The sequence below is a fragment of the Branchiostoma lanceolatum genome, chromosome 11 (genome assembly GCF_035083965.1).
Source record: "Branchiostoma lanceolatum isolate klBraLanc5 chromosome 11, klBraLanc5.hap2, whole genome shotgun sequence".
Lineage (NCBI taxonomy): Eukaryota > Metazoa > Chordata > Leptocardii > Amphioxiformes > Branchiostomatidae > Branchiostoma > Branchiostoma lanceolatum.
This window is the reverse complement of record NC_089732.1, coordinates 11,576,569-11,596,559: the sequence shown is the minus strand read 5'-3', so window position 1 is coordinate 11,596,559 and position 19,991 is coordinate 11,576,569. Positions and strand designations below refer to the sequence as shown.

At 41.2% G+C, this 19,991-nt stretch overlaps 2 protein-coding genes across 2 annotated transcripts; both read left to right on the top strand.

The window, feature by feature from the left end:
- Positions 1 to 254: 254 nt before the first annotated feature.
- LOC136445213 (cytochrome P450 4F2-like) lies at positions 255 to 10,235 on the top strand. Its single transcript, XM_066443079.1, has 12 exons — positions 255 to 319; positions 883 to 1,046; positions 1,775 to 1,819; positions 2,517 to 2,644; positions 3,305 to 3,426; positions 4,379 to 4,495; positions 5,511 to 5,655; positions 6,292 to 6,482; positions 7,227 to 7,360; positions 8,105 to 8,169; positions 8,683 to 8,765; positions 9,256 to 10,235. Exons 1-12 carry the CDS (start codon positions 255 to 257, stop codon positions 9,425 to 9,427), a joined length of 1,431 nt encoding a protein of 476 aa, XP_066299176.1. The 3' UTR covers positions 9,428 to 10,235.
- A 2,674-nt stretch (positions 10,236 to 12,909) lies between these two features.
- LOC136445394 (nucleolar protein 16-like) lies at positions 12,910 to 14,592 on the top strand. Its single transcript, XM_066443379.1, has 2 exons — positions 12,910 to 13,235; positions 13,732 to 14,592. The coding sequence occupies exons 1-2, from the start codon at positions 12,996 to 12,998 to the stop codon at positions 14,044 to 14,046; spliced, it is 555 nt and encodes a 184-aa protein (XP_066299476.1). The 5' UTR covers positions 12,910 to 12,995; the 3' UTR covers positions 14,047 to 14,592.
- Positions 14,593 to 19,991: the final 5,399 nt, after the last annotated feature.

Here is a 19,991-nt window from a genome sequence, read left to right as displayed (position 1 = left end):
GCTGTTTGATACGATATGTGTAAAAGTAAAAGTTACTTGAGTAAAGAAAACGTGATCCAAAGTCATTCCGTGCCGTCATTGAAGCAAAGCTAAGATTGATAACATTGCAGAAGAAGCGACTAGACACCATAAAATGATGTTATTGTCATCAGAAAGCCCGGTGTTTGGTCGGGGTGTAGTTACCGTTAGTTTGTGGGTCTTGTTGTTTCTGGTTGTGGCAAAAGTCATAACTTTGGTGAAGAAACAGCGAGAGAATGCCCGAGCTTTGGGGAAGTTTCCTGGGCCGCAGCGACACTGGCTACTGGGACACGTACATAAGGTAATAAGACAGCTGCTAATAGCATTAATGAATTGTAACTCAGGCACCTCTCAGTAATGACATAGAGGGGGAAGGGGTGGGGAAAGGGGTGTGGTGAGGGTAGGGTTTTACAAGGCACTCACGTGTAGACAAAAAATCAGGGGCATTTTTAATCCACTATGCAGTTTTGCATTAACCACACACTAATGGTATCGGTACATGATGCCAATACGAAACTGGGATTTCTTTTCTGGACTGGTAAAAAAAAATACCCCAAAAAAACAGGTCAATGAACTAGTTTTTGGACCAATTTCATAGGAAATGAACATTCACTCACACCTTGCTTATGTTATGTACTGTCTGTTCTGATTGTAAAACAAGTTCATTTGGCTCGGATAGACATAAGATTTGTATATAAAGCGATCGAAACCAGCTCAGAAAAGAGAGAAGTTGAGATAAACAGGTCTGCAACAGAACAACTATTAAACATTATTAATACCGAGCCCTGTAATTCATCCAGTAGTAGAGTTTGGATTGTATATTAGTATTATTCACCTGGATGTCTAACCTTCATTGACGTACAGATCCCTGTGTTTTCAGCTCCAGCCGCCAGACGAAACAGGTGGCTTAAAGTGGACAGATGAGATGTCAGCGGAGTACGTGTACGGCTTTCCGATCTGGTTTGGTCCGGTCGGGTACCTCAACATCTCTCACCCAGAATACGCCAAAACCATCCTGGCAACAGCAGGTACAACAATAAATTAGATGTACGAGTTTAAGCCCGGGTTACACGTAACCGAGCATGCTGAAGTAGGAAATAGAGTCAAACAAAACATTGTTCCGTATAGTTATTGTTATTGGGTAGGCTGAATACTCTCTCTTGCCAGCCAGGGGCTGAATTGCGAGGAGCGCAGAATTGGCGGGGCTAGATCGCCAGGGTCTGTAGCGACCGCCATTCGGTACGCAGGTGACCTCAATACGACAATTGCCCCATGTGCGGCCATAGGACTGAAGGTTTTGAACCACTCACACCGGGAAGGACCACTATCGTGTGTGGCGCTGTAATCACCTTTCAAGATCGACCAAATTACACATGTATAACACGCTGGTCCTATCCGTCGTTTTGTATGGCGCTGAGACGGTCATCGGGACTAGCGAAAATTATCATGCAAGGAACCATCCAGGGAGAAAAAAAGAGAGGTACGTACGCAAAGGAAAAGCTGGGAGGAAAATATTATCAGGGAATGGACAGGCATGGCACTGAGTGAAACACTAAGAAGTGAAACAGGAAACTAAGAAGGTTGGAGTAAACTAGTTGCCAGGTCTTCTGTGGTGCCCCAATGGTCAAATAGTTAGAAGAAGACTCATAGCCGAAAATGGCCTCCTGACTTTGGTTAAGGAGCTAGATTGGCTGTGGTTGGCTGGTGTTCAGCGCGGTTGATTTTACATTTTTTCCCTCCACTTGCTGTTTTTCAGAACCAAAGGATGATATTGTCTACAGATTCGTCAAGCCATGGATTGGTAGGTGTCGAAATGCTGTACAATATAATCATTTATGACAAACTTGCTGCAATGCACTTGTAACTTCTGGGGAAATGAAAGTTTAGATGACTGACCGAGGTGATCAAATTGCTGGCTGCATTAAGCTACAACACATATAAATCAGAAACACTACACATTACTGTACAAAGAAATTTTCCTTCAAGCTCTAGTTGTCAACAATTGACGTTCACCTGTATCACTAGGAGGCTTGTATTAAAGAGAACTTCTATCGGAATAGATAGAAAATTTCCAGCTCATAATTTTTAAGACACTCTTTTGTTTTTTTAAGTATAACATTTGATATGGTGTTATTATACTGTCATCTACAGTGTACCTCTAGATTTATTCATACTCTACTCATATGCCATATTGTTGTGTTGATCTTGGTATTGCTGATAGCTTTTGCTCTACTATATGTTTTGTACCATGTATATGTAATGATATATGTTGATAAAGTTATTAGGACTTAGATTATGTAATCTGTATCTCTGTTATATTTTATCTGACCCTTACCTCTTTCTCATGACTTCAATGAAAAGCGGAAACCGATTTGAGCTTCTCATGAATAAACAAAGGTTCAAATAAACTTTTCGTGCATTCAAACATGTCTCATCACAGACTTCAAGATACTTCAAGAAATGGGAACACCATCTTTATCTCTGTTTGTTTTTCTTAGGTGACGGTCTCCTTGTCAGCCATGGACAGAAATGGTTCCGTAACCGCCGCCTCTTGACGCCAGCATTCCATTTCGGCGTGCTACAGCCATACACGCGCCTCTTCTCCGACTCAACCAACATCATGATGGTGAAACTGATTTACTGGATGTATTAATTATGATTCATAGTTATTTTTGATAAAATCCAATTCCTGGCCAAAGGTTTTCCTCCCTTAATATTTCTGTTGTCTTTTTATATTTGCATATAAAGCTATAAAATTACAGATTTATTTATGATGAAAATATAGTAATAATGCAACTTTGCTAGGGAGGCCAGAAGCTTGAAAAACCACCCTTTATTGAATTAACAACTATTATTCTATCTCATAAATCAAATCATAAAGATACATATTACATTAAGAAAAATGTCAAGTCAAGTAATGTTATAAACATGAATGAACTAAAGATGGTTGGTACAAAAGTTACCTGGCATAAAACAATGTACTGTAAATCACTTTGATATAGCGGCCGGAAAATATGCGGTTGGGGGAAAATGGAGTAGGTCACAGCACTTGATTTTAACAGTGGGAACAAACATTACTGTCTCAAATATCAGTGATCAAATATTTGCGATGATGAAATTTTAGCTGTTGACTAGTGACCCTTAAATTAGCTACAATTAAGTTACAGTTAACAAATCAAGAATTATAGTATCATAAAATGACAGTAAGACTGAATTTATATTTCAATTGACAGCTTTCAGTCCCTCTGTATAAAAGTTTTTTGATTGGTCCGTTTGTTTGTAACAGGCGAATTGGAAGCAGCTTGGCGCCGGTGCGTCTATCAACGTGTTTGAGCACGTGAGTCTGATGACGTTGGACAGCATGCTGAAATGTGCGCTGACCGTGGACAGCAACTGTCAGGTGGACAGGTGCGACAGCAAGCAACTGTAACAGTTAAACCATGCAAACTTCAATGCATTTACAGTAACTGGTCAGTGTGTTGACAGCCACTCGAGAGAGTATGGCAAGTCTATATGGTTTTACATGGCAAGTCTAACTGGTCAGTAGGTGGCGCTTGAACCACACTGTTACACAACTTTTACAGGGGGACTCATTTGATGCTTGTTTGTTTACTTGTATTGCAACACCAAACCTTGTACGCAACACCAAATCTTGTCCGCAACACCAAACATTGTACGCAACACCAAATGTTGTCCGCAACACCAAACCTTTTCCGCAACACCAAACCTTGTCCGCAACACCAAACGAGCTTGTCCGCAACACCAAACCAGCTTGTCCGCAACACCAAACCAGTTTGTCCGCAACACCAAACCAGCTTGTCCGCAACACCAAACCAGCTTGTCCGCAACACCAAACCAGCTTGTCCGCAACACCAAACCAGCTTGTCCGCGACACCAAACCAGCTTGTCCGCAACACCAAACCAGCTTGTCCGCAACACCAAACCAACTTGTCCACAACACCATACCAGCTTGTCCGCAACACCAAACCAGCTTGTCCGCAACACCAAATCAGCTTGTCCGCAACACCAAACCAGCTTGTCCGCAACACCAAACCAGCTTGTCTGCAACACCAAACCAGCTTGTCCGCAACACCAAACCAGCTTGTCCGCAACACCAAACTAACGTAGGTCTGGAAAAAGATCCCACTATGTTGGCAATGTGTTGTATGAACCTTATTTTCCTGTTGAGAAGAATATTTCAAAATTAATGTATTTAATGCAGTAGGTGAGCCCAGATAAGGTAGAAAAGTAAAACTTATGTATGATTTTACTTCATATGCATATCCAAGTCTTCATAAGAACTTGTACAGTTTGACTACAACCATCGTTTTCCTCACATGATTTTTTCTTCACTTTCCAGTAAACAGAACCCGTATGTAGCTGCTGTGTATGGCCTGACCATGTTGACTCTTCAGCGTTTCCTACTCTTCCCTTTGCACAGTGATCTTATCTACTACCTCACCCCTATGGGATACAGGTTGGTTCAGTCCAAGGATTCCTCAAACTTTTTTTTACATAATACTGTACTATAATTTTTTATATTTTGTTATTATTTTTTTAACGAACTCGCTCAGTGCAAGGCCGTAGGGGGCCACTAATCAATGCACTGAACTAATACTTACTGTAGCAGCATCTCTTCACCCTAGGTCAGAAATATCAATGCTCGAGACAAGCATGACTTCACTGACTCTTTAGAAGAAGCAGGGGTTACGAAGGCTGCTCGGGAAATTCCCTACCCCATTTAGGCCGGAATGTTTTGGTCCACCCACACCGGGGCATGCCCCTACTCTTTTTCGAAAGATGTGGTGGGTTCTTTTACGTGCTCAAGGTGTGACTTTCCTCAAACACGGGACCTCCATTTAACGTCCTATCCGAGGGACGTCCCTAACCTAGGTACTCATTTACACAATGTCGGGCGCTAGTTCGGACATGTCACTTGGCACAACCTGGGATTAGATCCCGGGTCCCATTGTTTTATGCTTACAGTTTTTGCAGTGTCCCTTTAATCACCATGAAACAGTATGTGACACTATAGTTTTGTTATTAATGAATTCTGTTACATCACTTGTGTGCAACTCGATACTGTATATATCATATTATATGACACTGACATTAAAGTTAATGCCCCTGTCACACAGCAAGAAAGTCAATCGGCCACAAGTCGGAGCTCTAAACAGTTTCAGGAGGAATGATAATCGCAATGTTTTTTTTATCATCGCACGATTTTTAGAGATTGGTTGATGTTCGCAGGTCCCCGAGCCCCGTCCAATGTGCTAAGGGTAGATTTTCAGTTGAAAAATATGCTTGAGTTTCTTGCAATTTAAATTTTGTGACCTTCTAGTGATCAATAAATGTGGCCAAAGCTGTAAAACGACAATCATTGCAGAGAGACCAAGTGAGGGATATTAGCACTGAAACAAAGGGATTGAAGATATGTCAAATAATTTTCAAGATGTGGATGTGCCAGAAAACGTGTGTATATATCCCTGCAGGTTCTGGAGGCTGTGCCGTGTGGTTCACCAACATTCCGAGACTGTCATCAGAGATCGTCGTGAGGCCCTGAAAAACGAGCAAGTACAGGATTTGGACCAGAGGAGAAAGTATCTGGACTTTCTAGACATCTTGCTCAAGACAAAGGTCATCAAGTCGTTATTGAGATCTAGAGTCCTTTCTATGAGGATTACATGTAACAGTGTCCTTCAAATGTACGTGTAAGAAGAATCTCATTTTCCAATGATTATAAAAAGTCTGTGCTTAGGCCCAGGGAAAGGAACCAGTTTGGGATTCCGTGTAATCAACAGAAGTGTTAATCCGCTGTGCTTTTACATGATGTATTGGAGGTATCTCTTACGTTGAAGGCGCACGAAGGAACAATTTGAAATAGGCCAGGTCTACAAACAGTGAATACATTTTTATGCTACTTAAGTATTGTACAGTATATACTAGTAGATCAGTGACAGTTGAGCCCCTCAGCACTGCTTAAAGCGACTGATCTTCCTGTAGTTAGCAACTTTGCCGATTTGCGAGTATAGGTGTGAGGCCATGCACTATAGCTTGGTTTCTGTCTGTCTGTCTGTACAGTGTTTCCATAATGTTCAGTACTATTTTAACCACCGACTTTAAACCACCATGAACATGCCATTTTCTCCCTACCGCAAAATTAGATCCCCACAAATTTGAATGCATTTACAGTACTGTAATGAAATGATATCTTTTGTAAATGAAGAAGTTATTAATAAGTTTTTTCCTTGCCATGTTGCTGTTGCTCAACAGGATGAAGATGGGAATGGTCTCAGCGATGCGGAGATCCGAGATGAGGTGGACACGTTCATGTTTGAGGGTCACGACACCACAGCCAGCGGACTGTCGTGGACACTGTACAACCTGGCGCGGCACCCAGAGCACCAGGCGCGCTGTCGACAGGAAGCTTGCAGCGTGCTAGGGGGTAGATCTGAGGTCACTGGGTGGGTACAGTGTTATTTTTGTGGATTAGGCCATGTTGATTCGATTGTATGGATCGCATCCTCTGGAAATCCCAAAACTGATGAGAGCGTGCAAATGAAAATAAAGTTAGGAAAAAAAAAAGTTGCCTGAATTATGAAATCTATGTGGTCAGGAAGGATGAACAAAACTAAACACACAGAGTATGGTATACCGAACAGTAGGTTCTTAATTTTTGTTCTTTCACATCATCTTTGGCTTTGGAATTGACTTTGGTATTGGTATCCATTTTCTGAAATTTTGTTGTTGTAATTTATAACATATATTTTCGCATTATGCAACTGCTTTGTATAATTTACAGTATTGCCAAATTTTTTTTTGTGGGAAATGCTCATAACATTCCAAAATTAACACATCAAAATGGCGACACCCCTTCCCATCATACACCACTAGCCTCTACCAGGCTCCGTCCGATCGTTGGGAAAATAGTAGAAATCAGCCGCGGTACTTCGCTATACAGGGTAGGTCCGCTATACAGTAAGGTTCCATTTCGATATTGGACCCTCTCTCCGTAGCTAACTCCCTTGGCACACTATTCACTCTATTTGGCCAATTTCTACTATTTTTCCAGCCATCCCGCGGAGCCTGGTAGAGGCTAATACACCACTCCCTTGGTAAACAAATTGGCTGCACCGAAAGGCGGGAGCTAACTCAATACAGGTTTTGCTAGTGGCAAACCTGTAAATTTTTTTCTCTTGTCCCATTAGTGCAGACCTGTCCAACCTGCCATACATCACCATGTGTATAAAGGAGAGTATGAGACTCCACACTACAGTCCCAGGTATAGCCAGGAAACTCACCAAGCCTATCACCTTCCCGGATGGGAAGTCCCTTCCACCAGGTGAGACAGATCTCTGTTATCAATGGCGGCAGCACATGTACAGGGGGACCACTCCCGCACCCCCTTGAAAAATATGTTTGGGGGGGGGGGGGGTGGACCAATATCAAGGTGGAACCCTTGTATATTTTTTCACTAATAGAGATGTCTTTGAAATTAGCTTAGTCTACATTAAAAATTGACCCCTCAAAATGCATTTCAGATAAGATTTGAATATTTTCCTCCGGACCCCCCCTAGGATTGTCGCGCCCCCGGCAAGACACCTCACACCATTGGCACTCGACACCCCCCTCCATATGAAATTTCCTGCTGCAGCCTCTGTTTGTGGTGCAGTCACTTCATAGGTCGTTGTAGGATATTCATCTTGTAGGATTTTCACTTATAACTACTCAGTTCTAAGTTCTAAACATTCTTTGATATATGTACCTATTTGCACACATTATTAGGGTTACTCTTTATAGAATGTAAGTGAATTCATCTATAGGATGGAATGTATCAAATTCTGTTGAGCGGAAAGAAAGCTGAACAGCTTTGAGCATTAAAATTATCATCATATCGTGAACAATCCATCACAAATGACCCGGCTCTTAGAAAGCGCAAAAGAAGTAACAGTTACTGTTGGGTCATGGGTGTGAAATGTTGAAGCTTTGATCCATAATCATACGTTTCATATTCCAATTGTCTACCGTTCATTACTCCATGTAATTTTGATATGCAAAAGATGATTTTCGTTTGATTTTTTTCCAGGTAGTTTAGTTGGTATCTCTGCTTGGAACATCCACCACAATCCACATGTCTGGGAGGACCCAAAGGTTTGGTAAGATTTTATTAATTTAATGCTGTGATGGTTGATCAATAGATAGAGATTAAACACATTTTGTTACTGTTACTTTTGGTCAGATCCAATGAAAAATTAATTCATGAAAAAGCATTTTCTCTGCCTAAATTGATTTCTTCAAAATTTGTATTTTCCTATAGAGCAGAATTTGTTACCACCAAATACATCTTTGCTGGATAGCTTTAAAGAATGCTTGCAGCTAGATATATAAAATGAAGGTGTGACAGGTCGTCTGGTGTAATGTAACCAGCTGCTGCCGCGCCGCGTGCCTGCAAAGCTAGTTTGTTATACAGAAGGTCAGTTATACTGGCTATACAGATACAGATACAGAAAATAGCCTGCCATGAGAGCAAATTGTGTAAAAGTTTTAAAGTCTTTTACCTGGTTGATATGTTTGTATTGGACAGAGATTTTAAGCGATATGCAATCCATCCTCTGGCTGCGAGGCATTTAATGACTAAAACAATAATTCACATTGTTTCCTCAGGTGTATGATCCATCACGCTTCCTACCCGAGAACTGTAAGGGTCGTCACAGCCACGCCTTCCTGCCATTCTCCGCAGGACCCAGGTACGCTGGTCATTTTGGTCATGCCAAGTTAACTGTCTACAATTGTGTTACTGTCACTAAGCTTTTTCTTTCCAGTCTTACCCTGAACATCTACTAACATAATTCCACCAGGGTACCACCTTGAAAAGATTCGTCCAAACAGATCTCCAACCCAACGTCCCCCAGTATAATTCACTCCTGTATATCTAAACTGTGCAAACCTGGGAGATGCTGCACTAGAGATCTCTCAAACCCATTGTTTTTCACAGTGGCGGTTTCATGTAACCCAGCGGATTAATAAATGAATAGATAAGTCAAATAATTAATAGATTAATTGTTATGGGGAAAAGTGATACATGGCAGCCACAGCTATAAGAATAAGGTGTCTATGCATGCATGTGGAGATGAAAAAAATGGATCATGTTTTTTAATAACAGCGAGATCCTCAGATGCAGCTCTGTTACCATAATGATGATTAATACAACTGTACTGTCTGCATGTGTCCTCCCAGGAACTGTATCGGTCAACACTTTGCCATGAATGAGTTGAAGACAGCCGTTGCTCTCATTGTGCAGAGTTTCCAACTGGCAGTTGATGAGAACTACATGCCCAAGGGGATGATGTCCTTGGTGCTGAAGGCTACTGAACCCGGACTCTTTCTTAAAGTTACTCCCTTAGACTGAGAGGAAGGGAAGGAAAAAAGATTGTTCTTGGTTGATTTCAGAGATGTGATATGCACGAGCAGTTAGAGATGGGCAACTGCATATCTCTGCCAGTACAATGTATTTGTAATAAAGATGATGTTACACTGACTTAATACCGTTAGATAAATCCCAGGAAATACAATTAAAAGTGGTTTCAAAGTGCAGTCAATTCTGACTGGGCAACCACATAAAACACTTTTGTCCATTTTAACATAGTTAAATCCACCCTGTCCTCAGCAATTATTTTCCGTCGGTCCCTTGTGTGTGAAACACACAAAGCGAGTAGTACAGTCTCATGGCTCCCGGGAATCAAACCCGGGCCACCAGCTCACAAACCCAACGCACTTACCACAAGGCTAAAAGGTCCGGACCAGTTAGACTGGTTAATAAGTGGTGCTTGAACCACACTGTTACAAGTGGTTGCTAAGGATAGGTTTGACTGTATACATACTGACACTATATACTTATAACTGGGATAATGATAACTTTGAAGGAGGAATATGTGAGGCCTATGGCAGGAAATGTCATGGTAATACTGTGCCAAATGATTATCTGTGGTCTAAGAATTAAAGATTGATATGTTGAGAGGATTGTATCTCAAACTAATGGCAGTATGTTTTTGTGTGCCATTGTTAAAGGATTTGAGATAAGAATTGAGTTGAATTAAGTTTAAGCTTAATGGTGCCAAGAAGACTTATGTTTCTTATCAACAAGAAATCAGTGAAAAAAACACACAAAAATTGTACTCTAAGGCAAACATTATTAAACTGTTAACAGCTCATTGTAACACTGTCTTGTTTGTACTTTAGCATAGCCATAGATAGGTAGGTAGGTAGATACAGATTGCACCCCATGGTCACTGATAATTTACACTTTGACTTTTGAGTAATGAAGGAAGTTGAGAGAAAATACAGTCCGAACGTCCTTGCTATACTTACAATATCTGCTAGGTGTCGCTAGTGAGTGGTCATTTTGCAAAATTTACTTTAATATTTCACAGTTGTAACAGTTATTATAAAACTGCAGGTTTCACAATCCTACTTGTCCGCATTTTCAACCAATATGTAATGTCTGTCCCTTGTTGGAAAAGAAACGTAACAATAGTGAGTGAAAAGTTGTCCCAATTTTGCTAGACACACGCAACTAACATGAATGATCATGTGAATCCATCCGCATCAATACAATCTGATAGTGAACACACACGGTTCAAAAGCGCCACTCAACGGTCAAAAATATCATTGCAGTAATAACCGATGTCACGGTCTATCGAGACTTCCCGGATACGAGGCTCCTTACCATATATGGTAAGCCTCTTTTACCATATATGGTAAGTACGGTCCGAAAAACCGAGGGGGATCCATTGCTCGTTACACTCGCCCAGTTGCTGCAGAAGAGATATAAATCGCTAGAGGCCCTCATTGACACGTGTAGAAATTATTACTTTAACCCCCTAATTTCAAGTCGGCTAACCCTATAACCTTTGGCACTGCAATGTTGGGACACTACGACCATGTGGTAAGTAAAAAGCCGCTTTGTTTACGTTTAAAATGGGTATTTCTTCCAATTTTAGCACGATACTGAGTTTTTACATGTCGCTTTATAAACAAGAAGAGAAATTTTCGTCGCCGCTTTATCGGCTGGGCTTATAAATGATATTTCATAGCGGCAAGGGGGAGGGGGGCGGCCCCATCGTAATTTTGTGGGTGACTCACACAGGAGAGTACAAGCGACTCTTGGAGGGTGTCTTTTGCTTGGAGCCTTCTTTATAACCGTCCAGAAGTCGCCAGGGCTAGGATGATACATCCTTTACTTGAGAACACAGGGCCGAGTTTTTGTTAACGATTGATAAAAAAAGAAGAGTCCAGACATCAGGGAGTTTATGATTATAGGACGAAACCTTTATCACCACCAAAGAGCCTTGACAGAAACGGCGTCTTTTATTTTACTGTCGGGATCCACTAGCCAATAACTCTATCTGGGAGGAGTGGTAAAGGGGTCCCAGCCTGGCCTTGAACTTGAAGTTTAAGGTCACAATTGTTTCCTCTCCAGAGACACACTTGCATACCTGTATCCGCATCACCCTTGGCCCCTGGCTTTCTGCCCTCGGCCGTCACGACCCGCGGTCGGGCTGGTACCTCGAGCGATACGGAATACACCGTGTTGTATTCTATATTTATGTCATACCTGTACCGCAAAACGTTTGATACGGGTGTTCTGAATCGTGTGATAATTTACAATATCACACAGGGTTCTATTCCCTAGAAAATTTAGAATGCATTCTGAGTGCGCCGATTGCGCCCCTGTCCAAAATTTTAATACTGGAATCGAAGGTCGGAATCGATGTTGTTACAATTTTGTTTGTTTGTGGACACAAAACTCTCTCAACTTCTGGCTCATTTTGCAATTGAAATGTGTTTTTTTTTAGGTGCGTATCGTATAATTTCGAGTGGGTATTCGAGTGTGTCCCGGCCCCTACAAAGGTCGGATCACCCTTCAACCATTGGGCAATCCAAAGGGCAATAAATAATGCACCGTGTTGTTTTCTATGGTATGAATATAGTTAACTACATGTAGTATATTTACTTTAAAGTTAGCCTGTCTTGTCTGTGATCTGTCTCATCTGTGATCCCTCCAGACTGCACCATGCCGTGGTCCCGTTCAGCTGTACTGAGTCTGTATAAGAAGCTGCTGAGACAAGGCCGCTATCTACAGTACACCGACCAGGATTTCTACAGGGCCAGGATTCAGCACGAGTTCCGCAAACACAAACACGAGGACGACCCTGAACAGAGAGAGTTCCAGCTCAAGGTCGGTCGATTTACCCGGAACCTACCAGAGTCCAGGACGAACTGTCTTTAACCTTCTCCCTGCTGCCTAACTCTGTAACCAATAGGGAATGGGGTTCCAAATGGCTACTTCAGAGTGCTAAAGGTTAAGGTTTAGATTGGGTGAATGCAGGACTCTGTCTAGCTCCAGGAATTTTATCTGTCTGTCCTGTGGCAGGCTGTTAGCTAGCAGGGCGTCAGGGCGTCTTCTAGAGAAAAAGAAATTAGGCACCCTCCTTTTGCAGGGGACACCTAGAGGACGCCCTGGGTCCCTAGTAATTACATACACACGTACATGTGATGAAGGTTAGACATCCAGGTAATAAGATACGCAAGAAAACAGTTAAGTAACTGGATGGATTTTGGAAATGTTTCTAAAGATCCATCAAGTTGTTTGAGTAACTGATTTCTTGCATTTTGAATCACTATGTTTTTAACAGGCTTTTGCTCAAAACATGTCGTCATGTGGCCTTTTAAGTCTCGATTCAACAGTAACAAGTCTTGTTTTCTCTTTCAGAAAGGGCATAAGTTTCTTGAGACAAAGTTGGGTGGTCTCTGCTAAGTACCTTTCTGAGGTAGCAACGGACTGCTAGTGAAATCTTCTGACAAGTTAAAAGGCTTAAGAAGTTATTTTGATCAACGATAGTTTGAGAGAAAAAGAAGTGCGAAATTCCTAGAGAGAAGAACAAGTTACAAGCAGAAGAAATCTTGAAAAAACCAACATGGCCAAGAATAAGAAGCAGCGTGGCAGGCAGAAGTTTGACTACGCCAAGGACAGGAAAAAACAGTGGAAGAAGTCTAAGAAGAAGGTGAAGATCGGACACCGCGGGGTCGAGGCGGCGTGGGACGACCGCAAGTCTGTCAGCCAGAATCTGAGGGACATGGGCCTGTCACATGACGTCAACAAGACCATCCCACTACCCAAGACCAGGGACATGATGGCTAAAGTCTACCAAGACAAGGTATGTGTTTTTGTGTGTAAATGATGCTGCAATCTTTATCAGCAGATACAGGAGTATGTTCTTTAATTACCTTCATAAGAAAAAAGTGAAAGTAGTCTCAAACCAGTTAGCTCACCTAACAGTTGTGACAGAAAAAAGACAGACGCTATGTATATTATTTACAGATTTATTGTACCTCGAAATTCCCCTAAGCTCTTTTCCAACAAGCACGATGAACAGTCGACCATGGGTTTACGTCCTGTCCTAAGGACTACAACCCTTTCCAGTAGCGTGCATGTCGGGTGAGCGACAACAGCGCTAACCACTGAAAGAGTTGATGGTAGATAAATCTATAATACATGTATTTTAAGGAAATTAAGGAAAGTGCAGTACTGTTTTGACCTGCTAGAAGGTGCTTGTGGTCCATGCACAGACTTCTCATGACCGGCCACAAAAGGCCTACGTGTACACTGACAAGTTATGTATAATTGCATGTAAACTTTTGTTTGTTTTTCAGGATGAAGGGATGGAAGTGGACGTTTCTCCATCCGGAAAGTCCAAGAAAGCGAAGAAGCTACACGTGATGAAACAACTGGAACAAGAAGCGAATACTCCGCAGGAGGGAATACCGCGTCTGTCCACGGAGATGGTCCGTTACTGCACGTACATGATGGACAAGTACGGCGAGGACTACGTCGCCATGGCCAGGGACGTCAAGAACTACTACCAGGACACGCCTAAACAGATCCGCAGAAAGATCATGAGGTTTAAGTCCATTCCTGATCAGTACCAGGAATATCTCAAACAAAAGGAAACACTGATGTCTTCATAAAAGGGTTATGAAGTAGTATTTAGGATTGTACCATTTTAAATAATGGTTAGGGGGAGTAAGAAATAACTGTCTTAACTTCCTTTGTTTCATTTCTTTGTAAAGACCTCATGTACCTTTGTCATTTCGAAAAAAATAATAGTTATGACTCAACTTATGAGTAACATTAGCATTGTTACTCAATCTACATATGTAATGTTTATTGTCTCATTATTTAAGGATTCGTAGCAAATTGCACGTTGATGCACGCATAGTTTATATAGCAACATTTTCATGACTACAATGTACCTTATTTGCATATCTCATGATTTGGTTCAAATGAAATTGGTCCGCAACCCTGGAAATTATTCTGCATTTATTCCCCTGAAAATGATAGAAAGTGTACAAGGGAGATAGGAGGTATATCTACATAGATATATGAAAGACTCGCTTCACATATTTTAAGGAAACTGCAGTTCGTTTGTGAACTGGCTGGTCGTGCCTTTGATCCATGCAAGGACTTTTCAAGTGAGTGACTTGAAGGTTTTGATATACATGTATTAAACATCAGTGATGCAAGCTGTGTCAGTCATTACTACTGTCTAGTCTATCCCTGTGTGTTTCCACCAAAGAAATCCTGTAAGTATGAAAATTGGATTTCTTGAGACAACAGAGAACTTAGATGGGATACATAAGAGATAGTTAAGTTAAAGTCCTTCCCACACCAGATGGTGCATAAGGCAGTGCCCACCTCCGTTTCAATAGCCCTAGGGCCACACAACTTTGTGCAATAACTACAGCAGGGGCTAGTCCACTGGTAGTGATGTGTGTTCAGCTACCTTACTCTTTCCAAAATGCTTAGTGCTCAGCATAGAAGGCAGTATGTACCATTCTAAAGTTTTTGGTATACCTCAGCCAGTGATCGAACTCAACCTACTGTGTGCAAGGCAAACACTCTATCGAATATCCCATTGCACCAGAAGATAGATGAAAGACAGAATGATACGTAAAAGATAACAGCGTGACCTGTGTCAGGATTTTGCTTGCAACAAGAATGTGATCTACAAGCTGATTCAAGCTGGAATGACATTTTGGTCATTTTATTTTTTGTAGGTGTAGTAGTACAGATAAATCCACCAGACCTGTTTGAAGAGGATATTTCTTATTGAAAATGTATACATTCATTAATATAATACACATACAAAACAGAATTAGATTTACTACAATTATAATAATTGGTAGCATAGGTATATGATACTGATACTGTACTCATAGAGGAAATACAGAACACTTCCAGTTTCTATTTTATGGAACAAAACACTTGAATACATGGGGGGCAGTTTAAGGTAAAACAGAGATTACTATATTAGAATCAAAACATAAGTAGACTGTCGAAAGGCCTAGAGAAAAGGAAAACAACATAAAAGTCCAGGCAATGATTCTATCGTATCCCCAGGAGTTTCCAATGCGGTATACGAAAAAGCAGAACGCTATGACGACTGATCCGGCCTTCAGTACCTCCGGATATTTTTTCCTGTTTTTCACTCCTGTGTATTCTATGACGTCTTTCACCGTAAGTTCGTTTGATCTTTGCCGCCCTTTCTAAGCAGTGGTTTCCATTTTAGACCGAACAGGTAGTCCCAATTGACGCACTGAAATGCCACTGACGTCACCATGGTGCAAACGGGTGAAAAAAATAAACGCACAATGAGTTTACTACTCAAGGGACCGTGTTTGAAGTTCTCACTCCGGTTACAACGGGAATTAGTTTCTGTGGTCATTTTTTTATTTTTGTTTGAACCTTTATCTATTAATGAGAAGCTCAAATTGGCATGCAGGCCGCTTTTCATTGATGTCACGAGGATAGAGGTAAGGGCCAGAAAAAAATATATAACAAAGATACAATTTTATATGATTTAAAGTCCTAATAAGTCTATACATATATCATTACACATACATGATACAAATACATCAGGGTAAGCTGGTATATGGTTCGTGTCCGTTCGTTCTAGTCAATTCTGATTTCTGTTACTTACTTTGGTTTTCGGATACTTCTTTTACTGACACAATTCGCTTGTTTAAAGGAACATTATCTATTTTCTATCTCTTTAGTTATTGAGGTGTATAGAATACAATCTGTTAGGAGCCGCGGCAACAGGAACATATGTTAACTTGAAAGTTCATCTGTGTCGGTAGAAGTCATTCTGTTGAGCTGTAATTTTCAACACAAAAATGGACTTACCATCAACAGAGACGGGGGGGCGCCATATACTTTTTGCAACTTGTCCACAGCTCACCGAGTCACTTGTCATAATGTGACGTCACAGAAGCAGTGGATTGCTCATTCCTTGACAAAGACTGACTGGAGCTGATCAGCCGAAACGCTGGTGTGTTTGTGTGTGTTTGTTTGTGCGTGTGTGTGTGTGTGTGTGTGTGTGTGCGTGTGTGTGTCTGTGTGTGTGCGTAGTGTGTCCGTGTTTGTGTGTGTGCGCACGCGTGTGTGTGTGTGTGCGCGCGTGCATAAGTAAACAACCAATCTTCAGCAAAGTGTAGAACAATAACTTCACAAACCATCCCCTGAAACGGAAAGAGTGAAAGTGCAAGTCGGCTTATTGCGCTGTAAGCCTGGCAGGGATATGGCATATGGGTAAGGAAACAACCGGTGTCTGGTTACGGAAATTGTTCTGCGTGTGTACGAGATACGTTCCCACAAGCTAGGAGTTTTTGACATTTCAGTACATGAGGGACTAGTCGTTATAGATCGAGTGGGGTAGGATGAGAGTTACTTAGTAAAAACGTTTTGCGAGAAAGAGGACTGATACAGGAATCACATAAAGCAGATAAGGAATAAACGAACAAATTGTGCCTTTTAGACACAGTAAAAGCGGAATGTATTTCAAACTAAATGTAGTTGAGGGCAATCTATCTACGGGGCCGGCTGTAGATTCTGGCCGGCAGGATACGATTTTGCCCCCGTAGAGATCTACTTGGAGATTAGTTGAGGGGCCAAGGCTAAGATAATCCTCCTTAAAGCCATGTTGAGCTCCAAACGGTCACGCACGTGGTGACGACGGTCTACTGAACAGCAAATTTGAAAGGTTGTCGTATCCGAGCCTCCGTTGCAGACTCCTTCCGGCTGTTTTCTTTTTCAAGTTACCGTTTTCTTTCATATCTACTATTATATTAATTTTTTTCTTATCGCTGGCCTTGTTTACTATTATATTACATTTTTTCTTATCGCTGGCAGGTTAAGGAAAAAATGTAATAATAAAACTGTAACTTGAAAAAGAAAACAGCCGGAAGGAGTCTGCAACGGAGGCTAGTCGTATCCTTCGTTTTATATCGAACACTGAAAACGCCATCATAAACGGAACTTGAACGTGTACGACTTATGTAACGTTACGACTTAGAATAGTCACTTGTTCCACTTGTCACCACTTAACTTGCACTGTCTGTATACCGTTTTTGTATACATTGTTTCATGTTGCAATAGCCCTCGGGCATCGGAACTTGCAAATAAGCCTCATTATTATGTAACTGTGCGCACTCTCGACGAAAAGGTAAACACATACGTTTATGAAGGTTAGACATCCAGGTAAACAGTATATTAAGACAATTCAAACTCTACAACTGGATAAAATTCGGAGATTTATTTCCGCACGTTTCGAGTGACATCCTGAACTGTATAAGTCATTCTAGTGACACCGAAGAAGAGTGATGGATGCCACTCGAAACGTTCGGAAATAAATCTCCGAATTTTATCCAGTTGTAGAGTTTGAATTGTCTTTATATACCGTTTACCTGGATGTCTAACCTTCATAAAGGTCACTGTCCGCCGCTTGACGTTCGAAAGATTGGATTTGCTCAAAGTGGCAAAGTGAAACATATACTTCACCAGACTTGTAAGTGGAGTTTCCCACTTTCGGTAAATCTCATTTTTCAAACGTGAGCCGGCGGGCAGTGACCTTTCGGCGTCCTTGATAGTGTGCGTTTCTAGCCGCCAATTTCTCCGCCCAGTCGTGCGTGGTGGAAAATCCTTTCATCCAGCTCAGGAAATCCTGACACGGATCTCACCTGTACTATTCGGCAGGTAGGCATTCTATTGTTCCCTCGGCTCACTTCAGGTAGGGCCACCATTGTTCTGCAACAAGCACGTGTCAGTAGAACTTGAACCTTTGGGCGCTGAAATTTTCCTAAAATGAGATTTACCGAAAGTGGTAAACTCCACTATAAAGTCTGGTGAAGTACACGTGAATGAGTAAATGCATGAATGAATGTTTTTTTTTATTGAATCAATGAAAGTATGAATGAATGAATGAATGGTGAAGTTAGTGAGTGAGTGAGTGAGTGAGTGTGAATGAACTTAAAAGTCTTATATATATATCACATTATGATGTTATAAACAGGACTGCGTTTATTAAATATGAACATTTTATAAGAAAACCAGAAACGAAAAATACCTTGTAAACGAATGAAAGACGTAAAATTCAGACAAAGTTTCCTTATGCGAACATGCATGTTTATTTCACTACCAATCCACTTTTTCTTTCTTAAATTTTCCTCCTTTTAACTTCACAATCCTACGAAGTGTGAGCCGACGCCAGATATTTTCCATACGCAGTCGTTCGCTCCTATTTCTTATGAATATGTTTATATACTCATATTGTTAGATGACGCTCTTCGTAGGGTAATGTCCGAAAAGTCGAGCGCGTGACCTCGCCATGGCACGTAAGGAATCGTGACAACCACGCGACGAGTCATCTAGGTGGCCAGAAGACATGCGTAATGGCCGTGTTGAACAGCACAGGTGACGACCTTGGCGCGTATGACGTCATCACAACTACGCGACAAATAATCAGGTGGCTGACGTGCGGTATTTGTAATCTCCAAGCAGATGTTGGGTCCTCATGGGAGAAGTCGACGTGACAAAAAACGGGGACCACTAAAAAGACGTATAAGAAAAGCCGGAAAAACATACGGCGTGTTCAAAAAGCCAACCCTTCGGTCTTCTAATATAAACTTGGTGATTTCTTAATTAGAGATAACGAAGAATTCAATAATTAATGATCAATTGGATTTGCAAATGCCGATTTTCTTGTAGAAAATGATCTAGGTTGTAATATAAACAAATTTCGCTTTACTTCGCATATGGAAAAATGAAAGAAGATTTTCCATTAATTCTTAACTGTCGCAAAGAATACCAAGCCTGATGTGTCACACCGAAGCGCCGTTATACCGGCTGTATGATACAGATTTGTAAAGGGCAAACCAGTAATCAAAATCAATGTCCTTCGTAAAAATCAATTTTTTCTGCGGTTTACTGACCATATACAGATTCATATATCATGTATAGAAAGAACGTTGTGTCTATCTAATCATTGACGAAAGACAGTAGACTATAGCTAGTCAACTACGAAAGACATACTGTCTGAAACGTATGACTGCTTCAAAATCTTATCCAGTTGCTTGAGTAACCGTTTTTGGCGTATCTTATTACCTGGGTGTCTAACCTTCATCAGCGTATCAAAGAACGTTGCATTTCTAGATGTCAGTATTCTGATTTAACTGCACAACAGCTATATCATCAGTATATGTGCAAATGGCCGCTTTACTAGCTTACAAGAGAAAAATATCAGCTTCTAAGTATGCGACTTTTTGGAATCGGGCTATTGTTCTTCCGTTTTACGATATATTTGGACCGACTCACAGTCTTGTCGGATTTTCAATGTGAACGTTGCAAAATTCAAAGGTCTGCATTTATATCGTGCTGAATCAGGTTTGGAGAACATTGCTGCATCGTCAATGTTTATCCATCGCCCTGCTTGAACTGAGGAAGTCCCACCATTTCCTCTTTCTAGGACAGTATTGTTGCTGTCTATCCTTCAACATTTCCACCAACCGGCAGATGGAATAGATAACAGTGACTCCATGAGTTGAATATCCTATGTACAGAAAACAAGTGTTTCCGT

Excerpts from the sequence above, each read along its gene's own strand:
- LOC136445213 (XM_066443079.1), top strand. The coding sequence starts at position 255 with ATGCCCGAGCTTTGGGGAAGTTTCCTGGGCCGCAGCGACACTGGCTAC. Across the intron at positions 1,047-1,774 it reads AACCATCCTGGCAACAGCAG|AACCAAAGGATGATATTGTC; the intron begins GTACAACAATAA and ends GCTGTTTTTCAG. Across the intron at positions 7,361-8,104 it reads TGGGAAGTCCCTTCCACCAG|GTAGTTTAGTTGGTATCTCT; the intron begins GTGAGACAGATC and ends ATTTTTTTCCAG.
- LOC136445394 (XM_066443379.1), top strand. The coding sequence starts at position 12,996 with ATGGCCAAGAATAAGAAGCAGCGTGGCAGGCAGAAGTTTGACTACGCC. Across the intron at positions 13,236-13,731 it reads CTAAAGTCTACCAAGACAAG|GATGAAGGGATGGAAGTGGA; the intron begins GTATGTGTTTTT and ends TTTGTTTTTCAG.